Below are 23,326 nucleotides of genomic sequence, written 5' to 3' on the forward strand. Positions count from 1 at the left end.
TGTGGGCAAATCCACCTGTGGCTCAGGAGGAGGGGGCTGAGAGGCGCGGGTCGCGGGAGATGCGGGCTGATTAGCGACCCCTGGACGACAGGAAACTCGGGTCCGGAGAAGCAGCCTCTCGCACTCGGTTTTCCCACCCCTAGGGCGCCTTACCCACGGACAGAGACCAGAGCCCTCGGCAGGGTAAGAGGGCGACGCTCCCCAGGCCCCCAGCCCCTCGGCGGCCCCTCCCCGCGGCGAGCGCGCCAGGTGCACAGGTGCGGCCGGGCGCCAGGTACAGTCAGCATTAGCGCCGGGCCGCTTCCCTCGCGCGCGCCCTCCCTTAGATCGGGCTCCCCTGCCTACCTGCGTGTACAGCTCGGCCACCGCCATGGGCGACAGAGGGCAGCTCAGGGGCCGCCGAGGTGCGAGGCTCCGTGGCTGGGCCGGCGGCTGTTTAAGGCCACGGGGCAGGTAACCTTCCGCTCCGCGCAAGTCGGTGCAAACCAGCGCAAATCAGCGCCGGGCCACCCTGAGGGAGAAGTTTCCTAGCGGCGGACTAACTTTCCCGAGGGCTGCAGCGCGGCGGGAGAGAAGGCGCGGATTGGTCCTGCCCGGCCCACCTGGCCAGTCCTCGCTGTGATTGGCGGGGCGGGGGCCGCGGGCGGGGCGCGCCCTCTTCCTCACAAGCGCTCGCAGTAAAGTGGGTCTACCTGGCGGGAAGCCGCGCGCTCTGCCGAGAACCAGCCGGGCGGGGATTCGTTGGCTCTCGAGGCAGGAAACAGGTGTGTTACGAGTCGTTCCCAGCCCGAGTTTTAGCTCCCCTTAGCGTGCTTACTGGAAAAAAGCAGAGGTTATAAACATTTGCATAGAAAACTGAAAAGAATCACCCAACTCTTAGAACTTGTTACAGTTCAGCCCGGAGATCATATTCAAAATCAGATATTAAAGTGAATAATTTTCTTTTGTATGAGCAATAACCATTTAGAAAATAGAACGTATTAAGAAAAATAGAAAACAAGATATCTGCAATATCAACGAAAATATAAAGTGTCCACTAACCAAAGTGCACTTGGCCCTTGTGGAGTAAATGTTCAGATTTCTCTTCAAGGGTGTAAAAGAAGGCCTGACTAAATGGGAAGACATGGTTGCATGGATGGGAATATTTAATATTGTATAGGTGTCAACTGTATCCAAATTAATACATAAGCCTGATATAATTGGAATCAAAATCCTAGCAGGACTTTTGGAGAGTTGTAAAGTGATTTTATATTTTATATGGAATAAAAGTCCATGTGTAACTAAGACAGTTCTCAAAACAAAGAACAAAGAGGAGTGGTTTGCCCTACCATTTATTAAGGGATATCACAAAGCCATGGTCATTAAACGATGTGACACTGGCATGGGAATGGATAAATGAATAATGGAACAGAATGGAGTCCACCAACAGGATCCTGCATTATATAGTGGCCTGGAGAACTAGAGTGGGTACGAAAAGATTATTTAATAGAATGACCCATTATGTGGAAGAAAAATACAAGCAAGTGCATGGCAAACACTATATCCAAAAATAAACTCCAGATGGATTCATGATTAAAACTTAATAGTAAAATGAGGAAATTCTTAGGAAAAAATAGGGGTAATAAAATAGGGATACTGTCTCTTAAATGTTGGTTTAGGAAAGAATGAGTTAAGATCAAAGAGCACAGCCATGGAAGGAAGAAATGTTGGATCTGAGGTCATCAGAATGAAAGATTTCTGTTCCATGAAGAACACCATTCACAAAGAAAGGCAACAGACTAGGAAATATATTTACAATTTAAAGAACAAATAATTAATATCTAGAATGTTAATCTAGAATATATAAGAAACTACTGTAAATTGGTTAAAGAAAAGAAAGGAAATCTAGTTTTAAATATTGGACGATTGACAAAGGAAATGAATAGGCAATTTGCAGATGGGGACACCCAAATGACTGGTTAGCATAGAAAGAGATGTCAACTTTCTTAGTAGAGAAATACAAATGAAAATGACATATCACTTTACACCCAGAAGATGAGCAACAATATTTAGGTTGAACAACATCACATGATGCCTAGGATGTGAGAAAATCAGAACTTTTTTGCTCACTCAGCTGGTAGGAACTCTACAGTCATCCTTTAGTATCTGAGGGGGGTTTGGTCCCAGGGCTCCCAAGGAAACCAAACTCCTTGGATGCTCAAGTCTCTTGTATACAGTGGCATAGTACTTGCACATAACCTACATACATTGTCCTGTGTGTTTTAAATAATCTCTAGATTACTTATAATACCTAATACAGTGTAAATACTATGTTAATAGTTGCTGGTTTTGCTTTTTTGGAAATTTCTGGAATTAAGAAATATAATTTTTGGGTCTGAGGATGGTTGAATCCATGGACGCAGACCCTGTGGCTGTGGAGGGCTGACTGTACTAATACTCTCGTTCTAGAGAGCAATTTGAGAATACTTAGTGAAAATAAGTTTAGGCAGAAAAATTCTCACATAGTCACCCAAAGCAACAGTTAAGTAGATGTTCATCACAACACAGTTATATATCTAAGAGTTGGAAGCACTTATCCATCGATAGGGAATGAGTAAATAAAATGGGGTATACGTAGAATGTGAAAGTGTACAGCTGCTAGTAGGATCTACCTGTATCCCTCAGAGAGACGTAAAAAACAATGCTGAATAGATGCCTAGCATAGGTCTTATATATATTTTTAAACTCAGTACTTCAATACCATAGTTCATGGATACGAGTGTATGTAAATAAAAGTTTGTAAGATAAATTACAAAGTCATCCATTAAGTATGCACAAGGGGATATTTATGAGGTTGAGGGAAGTGGGATTTGGACTAAAGAAAAAAGGGAAACTAAAAATATTAAAAAGGGCTTGACATGCCCAACACTGATAAGTGCCAGAAAAAGAGAATTATGGTAAATTCAATTTTGTGCACCTATTGTCCAAAATGATAACATAAAGAAAAAGAAAATGCATAAAGTGTGTCAGGACAGCTGTCTGATTCTCAGAGTCAAGAAAGGAACCTGAAAGTCTAACTACTTTCTTCTTTACATAAAATTTTTATTGAAGAATAGTATTATATACAGAAAAGTACACAAATAGTAAGTGTATAGCTCAATGTGCTCTCACACATGGAACACAGCAATACACCCAAGTAACCACCACCCCGATGTAGACAGAACATTTCCAGCATCCTCACACCGTCCATGTTCCTTCAAGCCATTACCCCTCAGAGATAACCACTGTTAAGACATCTATCACGATAGGTTAGTTTTACCAACTTCAGATGTTTTTATAAACGGAATTATGTATGCAACTTTTTGCACCTTGCTTTTTATATGACATTTATCCGCACTGTTGCACGTAACTATATTCTGCTAGTTTTTTTTTGTTCTGTATAGTATTCCACTGTGTAAATATTCTACAACTTACTTATCCATTCTCTTATTGGGTTGTTTCAGTTTGTGGTGATGAATTTCAGGGCAGGCCGCCCCAGGATGTGCCACTCTGGTATGCAGATTATTTTGAGCTGAAAACAAGCAAGGCTCAGAAGACTCAGGAAGAACCTTTGAACCCTTACTGCCTAAAAGAATTTAAGATAGGAGGCCTGTCCCAGGAAGGCACTATCACCATAGACAACTCTAGTAAAATATGAATTAGATGTGGGAGACAGGGAGGAACCTAGCAAGGTCTGTTTGCTCAAAGTCCTCCCTGTGTCCCATTGCCTTTGGATGGGCCAGTAAACATTCGTTTACCAAACATTAACTTTTTTTTATCTTCCTGTAAATTACCTGACTTCCCTTTAAAGTCTCCGATCCCCCCTACTTCTTTCTCCTTTGTCCAGAGTAATATATATATACACACACACACACACATACATATATACACCTCATCCTACCTTGCTGTTTTTTGGAATTCTCGGATTCCCCAAGCTCACATAGTAAGTTTGATTTTTCTCCTGTTAATCAGCCGTCTTTCATTTTAATTGCCAGCCAAAAGAACTAAGAAGGAAAACCTCCACTCCCCAAAGTGGCTATTATGAATAATACTGCTGTGAACATTTAGTATATAGATCTTTTGCTGCACAGATATTTATGTTTTTCTGTTGAGTAAATAAAAGGAATAGGATTGCTGGATCATAAAGTCTGAAAGTGCTCAACTTCAGTAGATAGTGCAAGAATTTCTTAAACTTGTGTCAATTTCTACCTCTATCAACAGTATGCCAGATTTTCACCTGTTTAATATTCTCACCAACACTGATACTTTCAGTTTTTTAAATGTTTGCCTTTCTGATGAATGTGTTATGATATCTCATTGTGGTTTCAATTTGCATTTCCATGATGACTATTTGTTGACCATATTGGCATTCTCTTTTCCAAAATATCTGTTCAAGCCTTTAGGACACTCAAACTGCCCTTCAAACAGATTTTCAGCAAGTTCTCTTTTCAGCCCCACATCACTTTCAGTGCTGTTTGCTGTCTCTGAGTTCTTTCCCCATCTCTGCCCTGTGAACTAGGCTGCTTCTGGTACTTCTGGGATCCCCACCTCTGCCAGTTTAGGTTTCAGCCTTCTTGGGTCATGAAAATAAATGACACTTGTCATCTGTTTTTCATCTTCCAAAATTTGCTGTCACTTTTCTTCCATTCTCTTTCTCATACTGAATTTTTTTTAAATCATTTATTGGTGCTTCAGGAGGAAGAGGAGGTCAATACAAGCATTGAATCCACAATCTTTCTTTACGTATTTTGGTCACACATCCTTTATCAGATATATGATTTGCAAATATTTTCTCCCACTGTGTGGATTAGCTTTTCATTTCCTTCATGGTGTCTTTCACAGTGCAAATTTTCAAATTTTAAAGAAGCTAATTTATCAATTATTTTTCTTTTATGGATCACAATTTTGGTGTTGTATCCAAAACATCTTTGTCTAGCTTAAAGTCACAAAAATTTTCTTCTACAAGTTTCATTGTTTTGGCTCTTATATTCAGGATCATGATCCATTTTGGGTTAATTTTTGTGTGTACTACTGGGGTAAGGGTCTAAATTAATCTTTTTTTTTTTTTAACATTTGGTTATTGAATTGTTCTAGTATCATTTATTGAAAAGAATTGAATTGAATTACCTTGGCAGCCTGGTCAAAAATCACTTGACCATAATTTCAGGATGTTCATTTCTGTTCCATTGATTTATGTCAGTATTTATCCCAGCACCATCCATGCCTGTCTTGATTACTGTAGCTTCAAAATCATTGAAATTGGTAAGTGTAATTCCTCCAACTTTGCTTTCCTTTTTCAAAATTGTTTGACAATTATTCTGAGTCCTCTGCATTTTCATATAAATTTTAGTTTCAGCTGGTTAGTTTCTACCAAAAGCCTGCTGGGATTTTGTTAGGAGCTGTGTTGATTCTGTAGACCAATTTGGGGAGAACTGCCATCTCAGTAGCACTGAGTCTTCTAATTCATGGAATGTTTCCCTGTTTGTAGTTTTCAGTGTACATGTCTTGCATTTCTTTTATTAAATTGATTCCTAAGCATATTATTCTTTTTGATGTAATTATGAATGACTTGAATGTTTTCTGAATTTCATTTTCAGATTGTTTATTGCTAGTATACATAGTTGATTTTTGTATATTGATCTTATATCTTACGTCCTTTTCTGGATTCATGTATTAGTTCTAGTAAATTTTTTTATGGATTCCTTAGGATTTTTCAAGTATAAGATTATCATTTGCAAATAAATACATTTTTTACTTCTCTCTTTTCAATCTGGATGCCTTTAACTTGTGTGTATGTGTGTAGGGGTGTATGTCTCATGCACTGGCTAGAATCACCAGCACAATGTCGAATAGAAATGGTAAGAACAAATAGACATCTGCCTTATTCCCAATCTGAAAGGGAAAGCATTTGGTTTTTTGCCATTAACTATAAGTTTAGTCATAAGTTTTTCCATAGATGTCCTTTATCAGGCCGAAGAAGTTCCTCCTATTCATAGTTTGTTACTATGTATTTTTTTAATGATGAATAGGATTTTGTTAAATAATTTTTCTCTGTCTATTGAGATGATCATTAGGAACTTGTTCTCTATTCTGTTAATATGGTGTATTACATTAATTGATTTTTGAATGTTAAACCAACTTTGCATTCCTAGGATAGATCCCACTTTGTCATGGTATGTAATCCTATTTATGTGTTGCTGAATTTAGTTTATAATGTTTTGTTTTTTGCAATTTTTGGGGTAATTTTTTTGCATCGATTTTCAAAAGGAATATTGGTCTGTAGTTTTGTTTTCTCGTGATGTATTTTGTTTGGTATCAAAGTTGGTTGGTATTATTTTTGTCTTTAAATATTTGATAAGAGTTACCAGTAAAGCCATCTGAGCCTGGGCTTTTCTTTATGATAAGATTTTAAATTACTCATTTAACTTTTTTACTTGTACATATATTAAGTTTTATATCTTATTGAGTCAGTTTTCATAATTTGTTATCTTTTTAGGAATTTGTCCATTTCATTTAAGTTGTTTAATTTGTTGGCACAAAGTCACTCATATTATTCTACTATAATTCTTTTCATTTCTGTAGGGTCTTCGTAATGGGGCCAGGACGAGGGTGAGACAAGTGAGGTGCCAAAGGTGCAGAATTTAAGGAGGTGACGCACTCTCAGGTGTTAGCCTTGTTTTTGCCTGACTCTGCCTCTCTAAACTTCGCATCCTAAGTGCCCTGCTTGACTTATCTACTTATCCTGCTCAGAGGTGATGTTCCCTCTTTCATTCCTGAATTTGGTAATTTCTTTTCTTTTTTTGTGTGATCAATCTGGGTAAAAGTTTGTCAGTTTTATTAATTTTTCATCATTTTCATTAATTTTCTCTCGTCTTTCTGTTTTCTATTTCACTCATCTCCACTCCCACCTTTAGTATTTCCTTGCTTCTGCTTGCTTTGAATTTAGTTTGCTCTTTTCCCTAGGTTCCTAGGGTATAATCTTAAATTACTGATTTGACATGTCTTTTTTTTTTTTTTTTTTTTAATAAAGGCATGTAAAGCTATTGATTTCCTTCTGTGACCTGCTTAGGCTACATCCCATGAACTTTGTTGCATTTTTGTTTTCTTTCAGTTCAAAATATTTTGTAATTTCCTTCGTGATTTCTTCTTTGTTATTTAGAAGTGTCATATTTAATTTCCAAATATTTGCAGATTTTGAGAATTTCTCAGTTGATTTCTAATTTGATTCCATTCTCTTGTGGTCAGAGAACATTCTTTATGTGGTTTCAGTACTTTTAAATGCACTTTAAGACTTGTTCCATTGTCTTGCATATGATTTATCCTGAAGAATGATCTGTGCGCACTTGAAAAGAACGTAGGTAAAGTGTTCTATAAATGTCAGTTTAGATCAAGGTGGTTGATATTGTTTTCAAGTCTTCTATATTCTTGCTGATTCTCTACCTAGTTCTGCTACTAACTGAGAATAGAATATTGACAGTTTGGGGAGAGGAGGATGATGGGAGCAGCTCCAGGCAAGAATGTCAGAATCCCAGTTGTTGCTGTTGTTTTTTAATTGAAGTACAGTTGATTTACAATATTGTGTTAGTTTCAGGTATACAGCAAAGTGATTCAGTTATATAAACTTTTTCAGATTATTTTCCATTATACTTTGTTACAAGATATTGACTATATTTCCCTGTGCTATATAGTAAATCCTTGTTCTTATCTATTTTATGTGTGGTAGTTTGTATCTGTTAAACCCAAACTCCTAATTTATCCCTCCCCCAATCCCTTCCCTCTTTGGTAAACAGAGGTTTTTTCCCTATGTCTGTGAGTCTGTTTCTGTTTTTGTGTATAGATTCATTTGTATTATTTTTTTGATTCCACATTCTCTTTTTCTTAGTTAGCCTAGCTAGAGGCTTATCAAGTTTATTGATCTTTTCAAAGAACCAGCTTTTGGTTTCCTCTATTAAGTTCCTGTCCTCAATTTCATTGATTTCTGCTCTAATATTTATTTCTTTTCTTTTGCTTACTTCACATTTAATTGTCTCTTCCCTTTTTAGTTTCTTAGATGACTGATTTTAAGCCATTCTTTTTTCTCCCTATTGTATGCATTTAGTGCTATAAATTTCCCTGTAAGTACTGCTTTCATTGCATCCCACAAATTTTGATAAGTTGCACTTTCATTTATATTTAGTTCAAAATATTTTACAATTTCTCTAGAGATTTCTTCTTCAACCCATGCATTAATTAAAAGTGTGTTGTTTAATCTCCAAGTATTTTGGGATTTTCCAGCTATTTTTCTATCATTGATTTCTAGTTCTACTATTTTAATTCTATTGTCATCTGAGAGCATACATTATATGATTTCTATTTTTAAAAAAATTTTTAAAGTTGTGTTTTATAGCTCAAAACACGATCTGTGTTGGTGTATATGCTGTGGGTTTATTTATAAGACACTAACAAAAATCCTTTATAGCCATATCTTTATTTGAACAGTTTTCTGTAATAGCTAGGAGAATACAGAATTAATGATGCACATTTACTAAGTACAACATTAGACAACTACAAATTTAGAGCGTAAATGTCAATCTGATATTGTTTTGGTTTTCATCTTAGCACTAGGGGATATCTATTGAAAATCCATGTTTCAAAGGCTTTTGTTGAATTATTAACTTACTTTTAAAAATTCCATGTGAGATATGCTGGGGTGGGTTCAGTTCAAAACTAGTGTTTGTTGATAATGCTTTTCACTTCTCAAGACTTTTTCTTCCTTTCTAATAGATGAATATTTTACCTAAGGACTTCTCAAAGATTAACTATATCATGTTTTTCTATGTAGGTCAAAGCAGAATTCCTTTTCCATATCCAACAAGGAAAAATATTTGAAAAACTGTAATGTTCAATATCATGGTAGTTAAAAGGCATATCCATTTCACAGTAAATTAACAATTAAAGTTAGTAAGTAAAATACAATACACTATATGTCATAAGCTCATTTCTGTGCAACATTGTTAGAGCAATTTAAATTTTCCAAGGACACAAGAAAGGTAACATTACTCTAGGCTTCCACAAAAATACATAACTAGGAATCATAAATTATAACACATGTATCCACATTTAAAGGAAAAACTCACCATTTGTTGGAAACAATTAAATGGCTCAAGTGATGTAAAGAGCCTGAAATGTAAGCTAAAACTTTAAAAAATATAGTAACAATAAGATATTTGAAACTACTGACTCTGAAAAATGCTTGCAGGTGAACTGACCTACTAAGCATTGAATTATACACACCAGTTTCAATGCAAAAAACATTTTTCTTTCAAGTACTTCACGCAACAATACAGTACTAACAATCTGTTAGTCATTTTCAGGCATTTTATGAATCTAATAACACCCATTAAATTGAGCTCATGAACATTTCAGCTGGACCAAATTATAAAATAAAAAAATGTATAAAATGCATTTTGGCAGCTATTTTACATAGTGCTTTTAAGTTCCTGATCTATTGAGAAAACTACTGTAGCTTCAGGTTGATTTAATTTAGGGTAATACAGTGGATTAGACTTTCTAGCACTCTTTCTTGATTTTACTCTATCTTTTATGTAGCAAAAGGTTCTTAAAAAAATTTTTTTTAACTAATGTCCGTGAAAGGTTTTACAGTTGTACCCTTTAGCTTCACAAAGAAAAGGTCGGCGGAAAGCAAGCCATTTAAGTATTACCAAGAATCTAACTTATCCTGCATTTTCCCACATGTTCATTTGCTTATTTGTGACAGAGCCCCCAAACTCAAGAACACTCTCTAAGCCCACATTTCACTGGCTCTGAGATTGTTGCTGCCTCAGAGTTCTCTCTCATACCTGTTTGGAAATAAGGGAAAAGAAAGGAAGGAGAAGTAACAGGAAGGGCCGGGGCGGCTGCTGGGGTCACGGGGAAAGGGAATAAAGGAAGAAAGGAGGCTGCACCCACCCAAACCCTCACAACACCTTGAGAAACTGGGCAAGATAGCCTTTCCAGGCAGGACATCCCCTTCACAGAGGAGAAGTTCCAGAGAACTTAAGGCAGCACTAGGAGGAAAGGGAGCAGGGGTTAAGGCGGCCCCCACAGCGCAGCCTGAGAAGAAATCACAAAGCACTTATCTACACACAGAGCCCCTCTGCGCACGGGCACACAGCACATCTGGCTCCAAAGGCAGCACCAGCAGCATGCACACACGGTCATGTTCACACACACTGACTGACTGGCATGCGCCTGCCCGCCAGAGAGGACGGCCCTCAGAGGGGACCCAGGGGCTCGGCCCGCGGCTGCAGCTTCCCTGCAGGCTGCCCAGCCCACCTGGGGGCTCTGACGGGGACTCTGAGGGCTGCGTGTTGAGAGTGACCTTCTTTTTAACTCTTGGGAGGCTTTCAGGCTTCCTGTCAGGCTGGGACTGCGTGCTGTTGCTTAATGACCAAAACCCAGAGTATTGCACCCTCCGGGGCGGTGGGGGGTGGGGAGCGGCCGTCAAACCTAGTTACAGCAGGTAACTACCACAGAAAGGAAACCACTAGGCGCCCCATCTCGTTAGCTCCAAGAACTCGGTGCTCGGCACTTAGAGCTTCCACCTGCCAGTTGCCAACTCTGATAAGGAAACAGAGCATCTCTTGCTGAGTCAGGGCACCGCATGGGTACCAGGAAGCAGAGAATGGAACCTCACGACTTTTTAAAGTCTCCTGTCCCCATGTGCCTTCGCTGCCACTGCTGCATGTGGTACAACTGCACAGCTGGAGGGCCGAGTGACCTTAGGCAAGGCGCTGACCTCTCTCTCTCGCAAGTTATCATCAGCAAAGAATGGCAGTAGCTCCCCTTCTTACCTTCTGGGGCTGCTGTGAGGACACATTGGGTCACACAGAGAAAGCACATTGAAGTAAAGCAGAGCCTGACACACGGTACTGTTTCTACACTACCTTTCACCAGAACTGAAGGGCCACACATGAAGTTTTGCTTTCTGTTTTATTCCAAATAGTTGAACTTACGCAGAGAGTCCTTGATTATGCCTCTGGGGAACTCCACATACTGCAGTGTGTGTGTGTGTGTGTGTCAGAGAGAGCCTGTGAGGACATCGCAGGGTGGTGGCAGGTGCCCCTTTACCTAGAGTTACCAGGAAACCAATTTCTCACAACAATCACTATACTGAAATTCTAATAGAATAAAATATTTTCATAGCCCCTGCCATTGTTATTAAAAGACTTGATCTGTATTATACATTACTCACCCAGAAAGAGGCAACTCTCAATTATCCATTGTAATGAAGCAAATAAAAAAAGCAAATGATGCAAACTGACCCCAGTCCCCACATCTCCTATCAGTTGGCTTTGGAATATATATTTATATGCAATATATATATGCAGTTGATGAAAGTGTCAGGTACATGGGGAATTTTTAAAACTTCGAAAGGAATCATGAAGCTATACTTCATGGATTTTACCCCACATTCACCTTCCTCGTTCATTATAGTTACTCTCAGGCAAAGCAATGCCTTAACCTAAGAAAAGCTACAAGAAGGAAAACTTCTAATTTTTCAGCTTCGCTTTCCAAGGTGTGAGCTGAATCTCTGTAAGGTGAGTGGGGAGGAGACTGCTGAGAAGGGGCTATTGAGACAATGAACCGTTGTTTTTTCAAGATCTTTCTTTGAATTCCTATTGGGTGTCAAAGAGGAATTATGAAAAAGCAAATCAGTGATAATGCTAAAGGCTGTACTGCGGAGAAGTAAGAGTGACAAGAACCTGTGCAAAGATTGGCCTGGCAGGCCAACAGGGCAGCTGAGGACTAACTCCATCCACTGCCTTCAATGCAGTCAGAGCAGGTGAGTAGACAGGTGATGGGATACATGGTTTGCTTGAGGGAAGGGGAAGAGTGAACAGATAAATGGGTGGTGGATGGACTGGAGGGCTGGTGGAGATGTGTTTGAAGCTGGGTGAGAAAGTGTGGATGGACAGATGGAAGGGTGAGCAGTCCTCCAAGTGGCCAAAAGATACCCACAGTCAGCAGTATATCTTGCATTCGCAAGAAAGTAGTACACAGAGTGACTTTCCAGGACTTGGGGTTCCCTGGTTGTAAGGTATTTTTGTTATGACCAAAGATCTTCGGGCCACTAAGAGAAATTAATTCAGATCCCCACCTGGGGTTCTGGGTGGGCCTTGGGGAAGCTGGCGTGAGCCCTGAAATACCACAAAAAATAATCTTTTGTGTGGCCATCCCCGAGACAGCAGACTCTGGCCCAGGAGTGGAACAGAGGCTCCAGCACTTTGCAGCAGAAAGATGGGTGACAGGAGGGAGAGAAAGACCCAGACGAGACACACTTCAGGACACGAGCTGTCTGGGGGAAAGATAAGGGGGCTGCAATGGCAGCAGAAGCTGAAGTGTGACCTTGAAGACCCGCCAAGACTCAGAGTGTGCAAGAACATGCTGCCGAGGGCCGAGCTGGGAGAGGGCCTGGGAGGATTTCTAGGGCTGAGGGGCAGCGCCTGCAAGCACGGTGGCATTTTTGGGGCTTCTCTCCCACCCAAGTCCCATCTAAGCTCTTAGACTCTGATGCATTCAGTACTAACCAAATGTTTTCAACAGTTCATTGTTCACTGAAAACCACATGGACAACCAGGGAAAACTGAGAGAATCTGATGGAATTAGTAGTGGTTTTGGTTGTTTTACAAATGAATAAATGTATCTGACCTGAATAGAGCAGTTCACGATTCAGTAAAAATTACCTAAACTAATTAACTTTCTAAAAGCATGTAAGGAAATGTACATTTAAGAAATATTATAGCTACACAAACCTGTGATTTTACATTTTACTAATCTGTCAGAATTAACAGGCACCAAACACCAGTCTTTCCACCAGGGGATAACCTGACTGAGTAACTGCAGCTCGTTTCTCTACGGTCCAAGTATTGAGGGGAGAGAACTTTAGATGTGGAAGGGACCTTAAGAAATAGCTAACACTCCTTATATAAATGAGGAATCTGAGGCCCAAATAAGTTAACAGACAGTATTTATCTTTTAATAACAATCTTTATCACTGATTTGAAAATGTTCTACTTCCATTAATAATATTGCACGTATTTTAATAAGATGTCATTTTTGTAGATCAACTAACAGTTAAGTTATATAAATCTATGATTGTAATTCAGAACCAGAGTTTCTAATGAAAGCTAAGAATTTGCTTTAGCACAACCTGAAACACTTATTGAATAAGATTTGTAGGAAAAATGGAGAATGTGTTTAACTGGGATTTCAGGATGAAAACTTACAGAATCTGGGTCTTAATAAACCAAATCCTCTGTAAAATTCAGCAATCTTCTTATATTTTTGTATAGGTCTTACAGTATTTCTAATATGATGCTCTTTAAAGTATCTAGTGGTACTGAGGACATTTATAGAAGTTATAAAGCCTAAAAAAAACTGAATCATAATTACTTACGATATACTTTTCTTTTGCATAATTTATAAAATAAGACCTAAATCATGAAAACTCTGATAATCCTCTCTAGATAGTGACTGAGATTAATTCTTAATAAATTAAGAAGAAAGAAACCCTGTCAAGGTTGAAGATATACACTGCAGGAATCAGATCTGGTAACTAAAAATCAGTCATGTCACAGAACACAGAACCCTGATGTGATACCCACCAGGGAAAATTAATGAGCACATCAATGTAACACATTCCGAATAAATGACATCAGCAATAGCCACCCTGCATAATCCTAGCCCTAAATGTCAACTTCTGTCATGTTACCTCGTGACTGCCCAGTGTCTGCCACTCGTGCAGGTGGATCTGTAGATATGTGCACATAATCCAGTTAAAACTGTGATCTGATTGAACTGTAAACAGAGTTGATAAAAGAGAAGCTTATCATTGTAGTGTCTAATATGAATACCACTTACATTTTAAAGAACGTAGTATGTAGCAGCAATTTGAAATGCTCAGTAAACTACGGTATAGACAGACTTCCATGCGCTATAGCAAACCAACATTCTCTTAATATCTCTACATCATAGTGACACATAGAAGGGAGCTACTGGACCATTTACTTTACATATTGCCAGTTTATTTCTTTGTTCCTCTTTGACAGTATCAACATAACTGATTCCTAAAATGACACGGTATGTACTCAATGGTAATTTTTCCTTTCAGTTCTTCTGGTTAGTGCACGGGAGGTTCCTTGTTGGTGCCTTCCTAACAACAGCTCATATTTGGAATTTATGTGTTTTTTTTTATATCATTCAGATGCCGTGGTAAGTATTTAAAATAAATGCTGTCAGCTGAAGACACATTTTTTTCCTTCCTTCTGTCATTCAACTGCGGATACCTAACTGACCAAGGATGAGTGTTGTTATAAAGGTAACACAACACGAAGGAGCCTATCTTCCTTTCCACGGTGATGGAAAGTATTCCAGGGAGATTTCCAGTCAATAACCCCTTGTTTGGGAGATGATCAGTACTATCTCTTTAAAAATGTGTTTTCAGTAGCTCACTTGAAATAACGGGTTCTTATTTCAGGCAAGAAATGCATTGTCAATGTTTGCCGTGATATCATTTTCAGACCCGTGATATGAATCCCAGGCCCAGGCTGGCTGGAATCTGGATGGTTTCTAGCGCGAGGGAGGATGGGTTAAAAGGAAAGGTGACAGGAAAGATGTGTTTAGCATCCATGAGCAGCTGAGGGGAGTCTTTCCTGTCTCGTAAACGCATCTGAGAAGATTAAAAAAGAAAAACAAAAAAAAGCATCAATTTTATGAATCTATAAAGTTTTTTTTTTTGCCAAAATTCTACCAAAGAATTACCAACTAATGAAAATGTTTACATTTGTTTTAAAATCACTTCATTTTTCCAATAAGGTGTTATCAAAAAAGTTAATACTCTATAAAAACAAGATAAAATTATATGCCCGGGGGACCTTACCTGTATAGTACGAATAAATGATACAGAGACTCTTTCTTCAAATTCATTAACTGGAGTATACAAATTCAACACTTTGACAATCTGTGAGAAATAACATGATGAAAGTTTTTAGCATATTATCAAATATATGCTGGGTACTATAATCTGGAAAACTAAAAGGATCTCCGCATACAGTTCTACTCAGGGCTTGGTTAGGGCAAGAGAGGAGAGGGAGCTGGTCTGAAGGCCATTTACCTTTATTATTCAAATTTTTACAATAAGAATGTATTAATGTAATATACATTTTAAGAAGCAGTATAAATTTGAAAAAGCATGAAAAGTGACAGTACCCCCACTCCTACCCTCTCAAAGTGGCAACAGCTGAGTATTCAGCTAGTCACTTTCTATACATATTCTGTGTATGATCTATGTAAGATTTCTATGTTTTGAGATAAGTGATGAACATTAAAAAATCCAAGAGTCAGCACAGAACTAACTGGGCAAAAGGAAAGTGGGCATGTTTATGCATATGCCTTGTATTCCATGCAAATTAAAAAAAAGCTGGGGTAGCAAACATATCAGTAAGATATATAATACCTATATCAGTAAGACTTTATCAAAATAGACTTTAAAACAAAGACTGTAACAAGAGACAAAAAAGACATTACATAATGACAAAGGGATCAACTCAGCAAGAAGATATAACAATTATAAATACATATACACTCAACATAGGATCACATGAATACATAAAGCAAATATTAACAGACATAAAGGCAGAAACTGACAGTTACACAATAAAAGTAGGAGACTTTAACACCCTATTTACACTAATGGGCAGATCATCCAAACAGAAAACCAATAAGGAAACACTGGCCTTAAATGACACATTAGATCAAATGGTGGAATACACACACATATACATACACTACACACACACACACACATATATATAAAACATTCCATTCAAATTCAGCAGAATATATATTATTTTCAAATGCACATGGGAAATTCTCCAGGATAGGTCACATGTTATGCCACAAAGCAAGTCTCAATAAATTTAAGAAGACTGAAATCATATCAAGCACCTTTTCCAGTCACAATGCTGTAAGACTAGAAGTAAACTATAAGAAAAAAAACTTGAAAAAACACAAACATGTGGAGGCTAAAAAATATGCCACTGAACAACCAATGAGTCAAATCAAAGAAAGATTTAAAAAATACCCAAAGACAAATAAAAATGGAAACACATTGATCAAGATCTATGGAATACAGCAAAAGCAGTTCTAAGAGGGAAGTTTGTAGCAATACAAGCCTACTTTGGAAAACAAGAAAAATTTCAAATAAACAATTAAACCTTTTACCTAAAGGAACCAGAGAAAGAACAAACAAAATCCAATGTTACTAGGAGGGAAAAAAAAAGATCAGAGTGGAAATAAATGAAATAGAGACTACAAAAAAAAAAAAAAAAAAAAAAAAAAAAACCAAAACCCAAAACCTGAAACAAGTCAATGAAAGTAAGAGATGATCCTTTGAAAAGATAAACAAAATTGATGAACTATTAGTGAGACTCAAGACAAAAAGAGAAAGGGCCTAAATAAACAAAATCAGAAATGAAAGAGATGTTACAACTGACACTACACAAAAAAACCATGAGATTACTATGAATAATTATATACCAACAAAATGGACAACCAGGAAGAAATGGACAAATTCCTAGAACTGTACAATCTGTCAAGACTGAATCAGGAAGAAATAGAAAATAGGAGCAGACCAATTACCAGTAATTAAATTAAATCAGTAATCAAAAAACTACCAACAAACAAAAATTTAGGATTAGATGGCTTCACAGATTATTTCTACCAAACGTAAGAGTTAACACCTAAATCTATCTCCTCAATCTGTTCCAAAAGAATTGAAGAGGAAGGAACACTTCCAAACTCATTCAACAAGCCCAGCATCTTCCTGATACCAAAACCAGACAAAGTCACCACAAAAAAGAGTACAGGCCAACATCACTGATGAACATAGTTGCAGAAATCCTCAACAAAATATCTGCAAACTGAATTCAATTGTACATTAAAAGGATCACACACCATAATCACGAGAGATTTATCCCAGGGATCCAAGTATGTTTAACCATTCACAAATCAATCAGTATGATACACCACATTAACAAAGTGAAGAATAAAAATCGTATGATCATCTCAATAGATGTAGAAAAGTTTTTGAGAAAATTCAATATCCATTTATGATAAAAACTCTCAACAAAATGCGTACAGAGGGAATATACCTCAACATAGTAAAGGCCTTATATGACAAACCCACAGACAACATCATAATCAACAATGAAAAGCTGAAAGCATTTCCTCTAAGATTAGAAACAAGACAAGGATGCCCACTCTTGCCACTTTTATTCAAAATGATATTGAAAATATTAGCCGCAGAGATTAGACAAGAAAAAAAAAGTGAGAAGAATCCAAATCAAAAAGGAAGAAGTAAAACTCACTGTCTGCAGATGACACAATACTATACACAGAAATCCTTAAGATGCCACCAAAAGACTATTAGAACTAATAAAGGAATTCAGCAAAGTTGCAGGATAAAAAATTAATATACAGACCACTGGTGTATTTCTATACATTAATAATAAACTATCAGAGAAATTACGAACATAATCCCATTTACAACTGTGTCAAAAAGAATAAAATACCTAGAAATAACTCTAACCAAAGAAGTGAAAGACCTGTATTTGGAAGAGACACTGATCAAAGAAACTGAAGATGATACAAACAAGATGAAAGATATCAGGCTCATAAATTGGAAGAATTAATATGGTTAAAATAAACATACTACCCAAGGCAATTACCATATTCAATGCAATCTCTATCAGAATACCAAAGGCATTCTTCACAGAACAAAACAAATAATTCTAAAATTTGTATGGAAACCCAAAAGACACTCATTAGCCAAAGCAATTTTGAGAAAGAAGTACGAAGTTAGAGGTATCATACGCCCTGATTTCAAACTATAGTACAAAGCTACAGTAATCAAAACAGTATGGTACTTGCACAAAACCTGACACATAGATCAATGGAATAGAAAAGACAGCCCAGAAAAAAAAGACTCTTTCATGGTCAATTAATCTACAATAATGAGGCAAGAATATACAACATGGAAAAGACAGTCTCTTCAACAAATGGTATTGCAAAAACTGGACAGCTACATGCAAAAGAATCAAACTATTTTCTCACACCACTTAGAAAAATAAACTCAAAATGGATTAAAGACTTAAATGTAAGACCTTAATCTCTTAAAAGAAAACACAGGCAGTACATTCTTGACATTGGTCTTAGCAATATTTTTTTGGATCTATCTCCTCAGGCAAGGGAAGCAAAAGCAAAAATAAACAAATAGAACCACATCAAACTAAAAAGCTTTTGCCCAGTGAAAGAAATTATCAACAAAATGAAATGGAACAACATATTTGCAAGCGATATATCTAATAAGGGGTCAATATCTAAAATATACAAAGAACTCTTACAACTCAAATCATAAAAACAAATGACTTGATTAAAAAATGGGCGGAGGACCTGAAAAGACATTTTTCCAAAGAAGACATACAGATGGCCAACAGGCACATTTTTCATGGCTCAGCATCACTAACGACCAGAAAAATCCAAGTCAAAACCATAATGAGGTATCACTTCACACTGGTCAGAATGGCTATCATCAAAAAGACAACAAACAGTAAGTGTTGGTGAAGATTTGGTGAAAAGGGAGCCCCTCGTATACTGTTAGTGGGATTGTAAATTGGCGCAACCAGTATGGAAAACAAAAACACTAATTTGAAAAGATATATGCACCCTTCTGTTCATTAAAGCATTATTTACAAAAGGCCCAGATATGGAAGCAATCTAAGTGTCTACTGATAGATAAATGGATAAAGAAGATTGGTACGTGTGTGTGTGCATGCGTGCATGTGCGCACACGCACACACAGAGGAATATTACTTAGCCACAAAAAGGAATGAAATCCTGCCATTTGCAACATGAATGGGCCTTGCAGACAATATGCTAAGTGAAATGTCATACAAAGATAAATACTGCAATATCTCACTTATGTGTGGAATCCAAAAAACAAAACAAAGAAAGAAACAAAAAAAAATGACAACAGACTCACAGATACAGAGAACAAATGGGTGGTTGCTAGAGGGGAGGGGCATGAAGTGTGTGAAGCAGGTGAAGGGGATTAGGAGGTACAAACTTCAGTTATAAAATAAATGAAGCATGGGCATATGTCTACAACATAAGGAATACAGTTAATAATACTGCAATAACTGTATGGGGACAGATGGTTGCTAGACTTACTGTGGTTATCATTTCACAATGTACTCAAATGTCAAATCACTGTGCAATATATCCAAAATTAACATCATATTATACATCAACTATATTTCATTTTTTTTTTTAAAGAATTATCTTTCTTAAAGTAGAAAAGTCTAAAGAATCATTCAATTCTCAACTAATACGGAAAATTCTCTTATGGAGTACAAGCTCCACAGAATGCATAGAATGTACACCCTGTGAAACAGGGTCTGTTTTGTAGTGGTTTTATCTTAGTGTCTGGAACATTACACAGGATGCTGGAAAGCATGGATAACTATTTAATGAATGTTAACTGTGGATGACTGTGAACTAATACTGAAATCTACTTTCTGGTAAAATCTTTCTTCAAGATCTGTAGTGTATCTCTGACACGCATGAAGTCAGCTCAGAGACAAGGGCAATAGCTAGATGCCTTCTTTAGTTCCCTAAAAATCACCTGTGATGAATGTTAAGTCATTCCAGAAGAGGGAAAGGTGCTTTACCTGGGCAGTAGTTAGAGCATTGCACATGGAACAAATGGCTTCTGCATCATCATCTGTTTTCTTTTTCACTTGCAAAAGCTGAGCAGCCTGAATGAGAGGTTCCAGGGTTTCCTTAGCTCCACTGTTCATCAGATTCTTGTCACGCAGCCACTCTTCTAGCTGACTGACATTGTACCTATGCCAAAAAGAAGGGGGGTGAGTGCAAATTTACTGAATGTCATCAAACTACAAGCTCCTGGACTGAATAGCAAGATTCTCACAAAGACCCTGCGCTCTGGCCTTCTTTGGGGAAGAGCCTGGGTGATGGAGGCAGGGGCCTGAAGAACCTTAGGGATGAGAGGCAAGAAGGGCATGTGAGGGCCGTGGGAAGAGACCAAGACCCCAAATATGGAGAGAGACACAGAAACTACACAGATGCTAAGGTTTCAAAAGGTGGTCAAGCAAGTGACAGTTGTTCTCAAACAAGAGTGAGGTAAATGGACCCACAGTCAGGACATAGTAATCAGGCAAAGGGGTGATTCACAGGTATAAACAGAGCTTGCAGAGAAATAAATTCTACGGCCTGAGTGGGAGGCATTATCCTCTTAACACTATCTACAATGGATGTGAGTCAGAATGGAAAATTTGAAGAGAATGCCAAGGTTTTCTGAGACTGAGTAACTACAGGCTTTTGTAGGAGAGATACTTTTTCCCTCTTGGTGATTTTTCTAGCTGTTTTAAAATAAATTATTTGCAAAGAAAATTCTATCATGCTAGTAAGGTTATGCTGAGGAGTAGCTGGACAAAAAATTGAGCACATCTTTTCTTAAAATAGAGAGGGGCATATTTCAAGCATTAGTAAAAGATCTAGTGGACGTGTTCTTATGGCCATAGGTGCAAAAAGATATTCTGTCAAAATAAATTTATTACGTGCAATCAAACATTAGAAATCTTCATTATAGTTCCGGGGGGAGGGTATAGCTCAAGTAGTAGAGTGCATGCTTTGCATGCACGAGGTCCTGGGTTCAATCCCCAGTACCTCCTCTAAAAATAAATAAATAAATTAAACAAATTACCTCCCACCCCCCCCAAAAAAAGAAAAAAAAACTTCATTACAGTTTGATATTTTGTTATTGTACAATTAAAACACACACAAAAGGAGAGAAGCAGCTATGTCATCTTTATGTGATTTTCACCATCTCTACTCCCTCAAATGAGTTAGCTTCACTTGGAGCTGGGTTCCTAACAAGCAGCAAGTTGAAAGGCACAGCCAGGAGCAATCACAAATCACAGCCAGTCAAGAGGAAGTGGCTCCATATCTGGTCCTCTTCCCTTGCTGCTCGGCCAGGGGTGGCAGCCCTTAGGTGCACTGACCCCACACAAGCCATGGACTCTCCACGCCTGGCGGGCAGTTGGCCAGCATAAAGAGGCCAAGCAGGTGTTGGTGTTCACTCACCTGATCTGCATGCCTTTACTCCAGGAGCACATGTCCTTCCGCAGGAGCAGGTTGTTCAGGGTGATGGCCCCCACGATGTAGAACATCTGCTTGACCACCTGCTTGATCAGCTCGGGGTCCATGCCATGCTGACACATGACCGAGTGGAAGGAGTTGAGCTGCCGCAGGATGGAGTCCAGTGTGTAGGTGCCCTCGTCAGCAATGCTAGAGGTTCGCTTTCTTAGTCCTGTGGGCTTCACCCCAGACACGCCCTGAATGGTTTCATGCTCCAGCATGCCAGACACTGCAGGAGAAGTTCAACTGTCAGAAAAGATTTGGAAGGAAATGCACACACGCACACGTGCACACACACACACACACAGATACACACACAGACACAGACTCAGACACACACACACATTCAACTTTAGGAAAATGATTTGAGCATCAAAATAGAGGGAAAAGGAATTTCAAATAAAAGGGTTCCTAGATTTTAAACTTTAACAAAAGAATAATTCTTAAATGCAAAAAATTACCATCGAATTAGCAAATCTTAATGGCCTATTTTCTAAAATATGAAGCAGCAGTCTTGTAATAGCACACATGTGTGGTATCTAGGAAGGGCTTTTGAGAGAGAGGCACGGAGCAGTCAGGGAGAAGATAAGCATTCTCCAGTAATGTCTGAGCCCCAGAGGCAAACAAATTAGGTAGCAAGAAAGGCAGGAGAACATGAGGTGCTCTTGGAGAAAACTGGGGAGAGGGCTGTGGGGCTGGAGAGCTGGGCCCTTCCTTGCCCTGAGCTTCCCAGAACAGCAGGGAGACCTCGGGCTGCCCTTATTCTCCCAGGACTTGGACCCCGCATCTGGGGCACGCTGCTCCCTCCACTGTGCTCTCCTAGCATCTGGCTTATGCCTCCCAAAGGACGGTTCTGGAATGCCTACCCCATGGACTGGGAGCCCCCTGAGAGCAGGGGCCGTTCTCGATTCACTGTTACATGTCCTAGAGCTAAAGACAACTTCCACAGACCCTCACACTGACTCAAAACATTTGTCACCATAAAATCGCTGGGAGGTGGGGCTAGTGGTTTAAAGTGTGACACCTAAAGGTAAATTTCTCATTTAGCCAATAAAACCAGGCAAAAGTAGGAAAGAATTGGCTGAAGCTGACCTTCTCTGCATCTGTGCTACCTCTTGCATTTTAGCTGACCTAGGTTGCTTTAAATTCATGACCTTTCAGGGGACAACTGAAGAAATCATTGCCATCTCCCATGGCTTCCGCAACCTTCTAAGTTTCTAGTTGGTTAACTGTGGGCCTGCAGTGTAAATGGAATACCAGGAGCCCACAGAGGTGAAATGAAATGTGGAAAACACATGGATGAGGAAGAAAGGGTAGCTGGGAGTAGCCTTAAGAGGCTGTTGATACTTTGCCTGAAGATAACATAGTTTGGTAATTTAAAATTAAAAAAAAAATTCAATGCATTCAAAATTAACAGCCGGCAATATGCACATGCCTCCTAATTCCTATTTCACACCTGCTACACATTCCAAAGGAATATAGGTAGCATGATACAAAAATACACAAGCAGACTGAGTGCACACATATAAAGAAAGGAACATGGAATGACACATGTAGAAACACACCCACACACACACCCTCAGTTGTTCATCCAATGAGAAACTGCTACTTAAAACCACACTGCCTTTAACAACTCCACAGGGGCCATGAGATGCACACCTCAGCATGGAGCATCTGAGACCTGTTCTTGTTGCCATGGTACCTTCCCAGCCCTGTTACTGTACCCTATCAGGCAAAGTGCAAACCCTTTCCAGCCTCCTTAGTTTTAGATGAGTCCCCAGGAAGCTCCGTGTAGTAGTGCTCTGGACCAAAGTTTAACGTGATTTTGAGAACTGGACGAGGTATGAGGTCTACTGCTGGGTACAAAGTATAACCCCATCTTAAGGGAGAGAAGTTACACACTAGGGAGGAAAACTAGACATTGCCATCTCTATCATGTGGAGGCAGTGATTTTGATGGAGCCCACTTACTCATGGCTGGGATTCTGGGATTCCTCAGCTAATTTTGGGACTGAGTCCTACTGCCTTATGTTCTCCATATGAACACATGC

General features: G+C 38.7%; 2 protein-coding genes across 6 annotated transcripts in view; both read right to left on the reverse strand.

Moving 5' to 3' along the window:
- The window catches only part of MYO5C (myosin VC), a 91,042-nt gene extending 90,474 nt beyond the window's left edge, over positions 1–568 (reverse strand). Inside the window, exon 1 of the mRNA XM_074366138.1 lies at positions 346–568. Coding sequence (XP_074222239.1) covers positions 346–372 — 27 coding nt within the window. The 5' untranslated portion in view covers positions 373–568. The remainder of the gene's footprint in view (positions 1–345) is intronic.
- A 7,898-nt stretch (positions 569–8,466) lies between these two features.
- MYO5A (myosin VA) overlaps positions 8,467–23,326 on the reverse strand; it is a 173,599-nt gene continuing 158,739 nt past the window's right edge. For all 5 annotated transcript variants that reach the window (XM_074366143.1, XM_074366142.1, XM_074366141.1 and 2 more), the window contains 4 exons: positions 21,223–21,505; positions 19,788–19,962; positions 14,939–15,019; positions 8,467–14,728 (listed from right to left, as the gene is read on the reverse strand). In XM_074366143.1, the coding sequence (XP_074222244.1) occupies positions 14,576–14,728; positions 14,939–15,019; positions 19,788–19,962; positions 21,223–21,505 (692 nt within the window). In that variant the 3' untranslated portion in view covers positions 8,467–14,575. The remainder of the gene's footprint in view (positions 14,729–14,938; positions 15,020–19,787; positions 19,963–21,222; positions 21,506–23,326) is intronic.

This window comes from Camelus bactrianus, chromosome 6 (genome assembly GCF_048773025.1).
Source record: "Camelus bactrianus isolate YW-2024 breed Bactrian camel chromosome 6, ASM4877302v1, whole genome shotgun sequence".
NCBI classification, from domain to species: Eukaryota; Metazoa; Chordata; class Mammalia; order Artiodactyla; family Camelidae; genus Camelus; species Camelus bactrianus.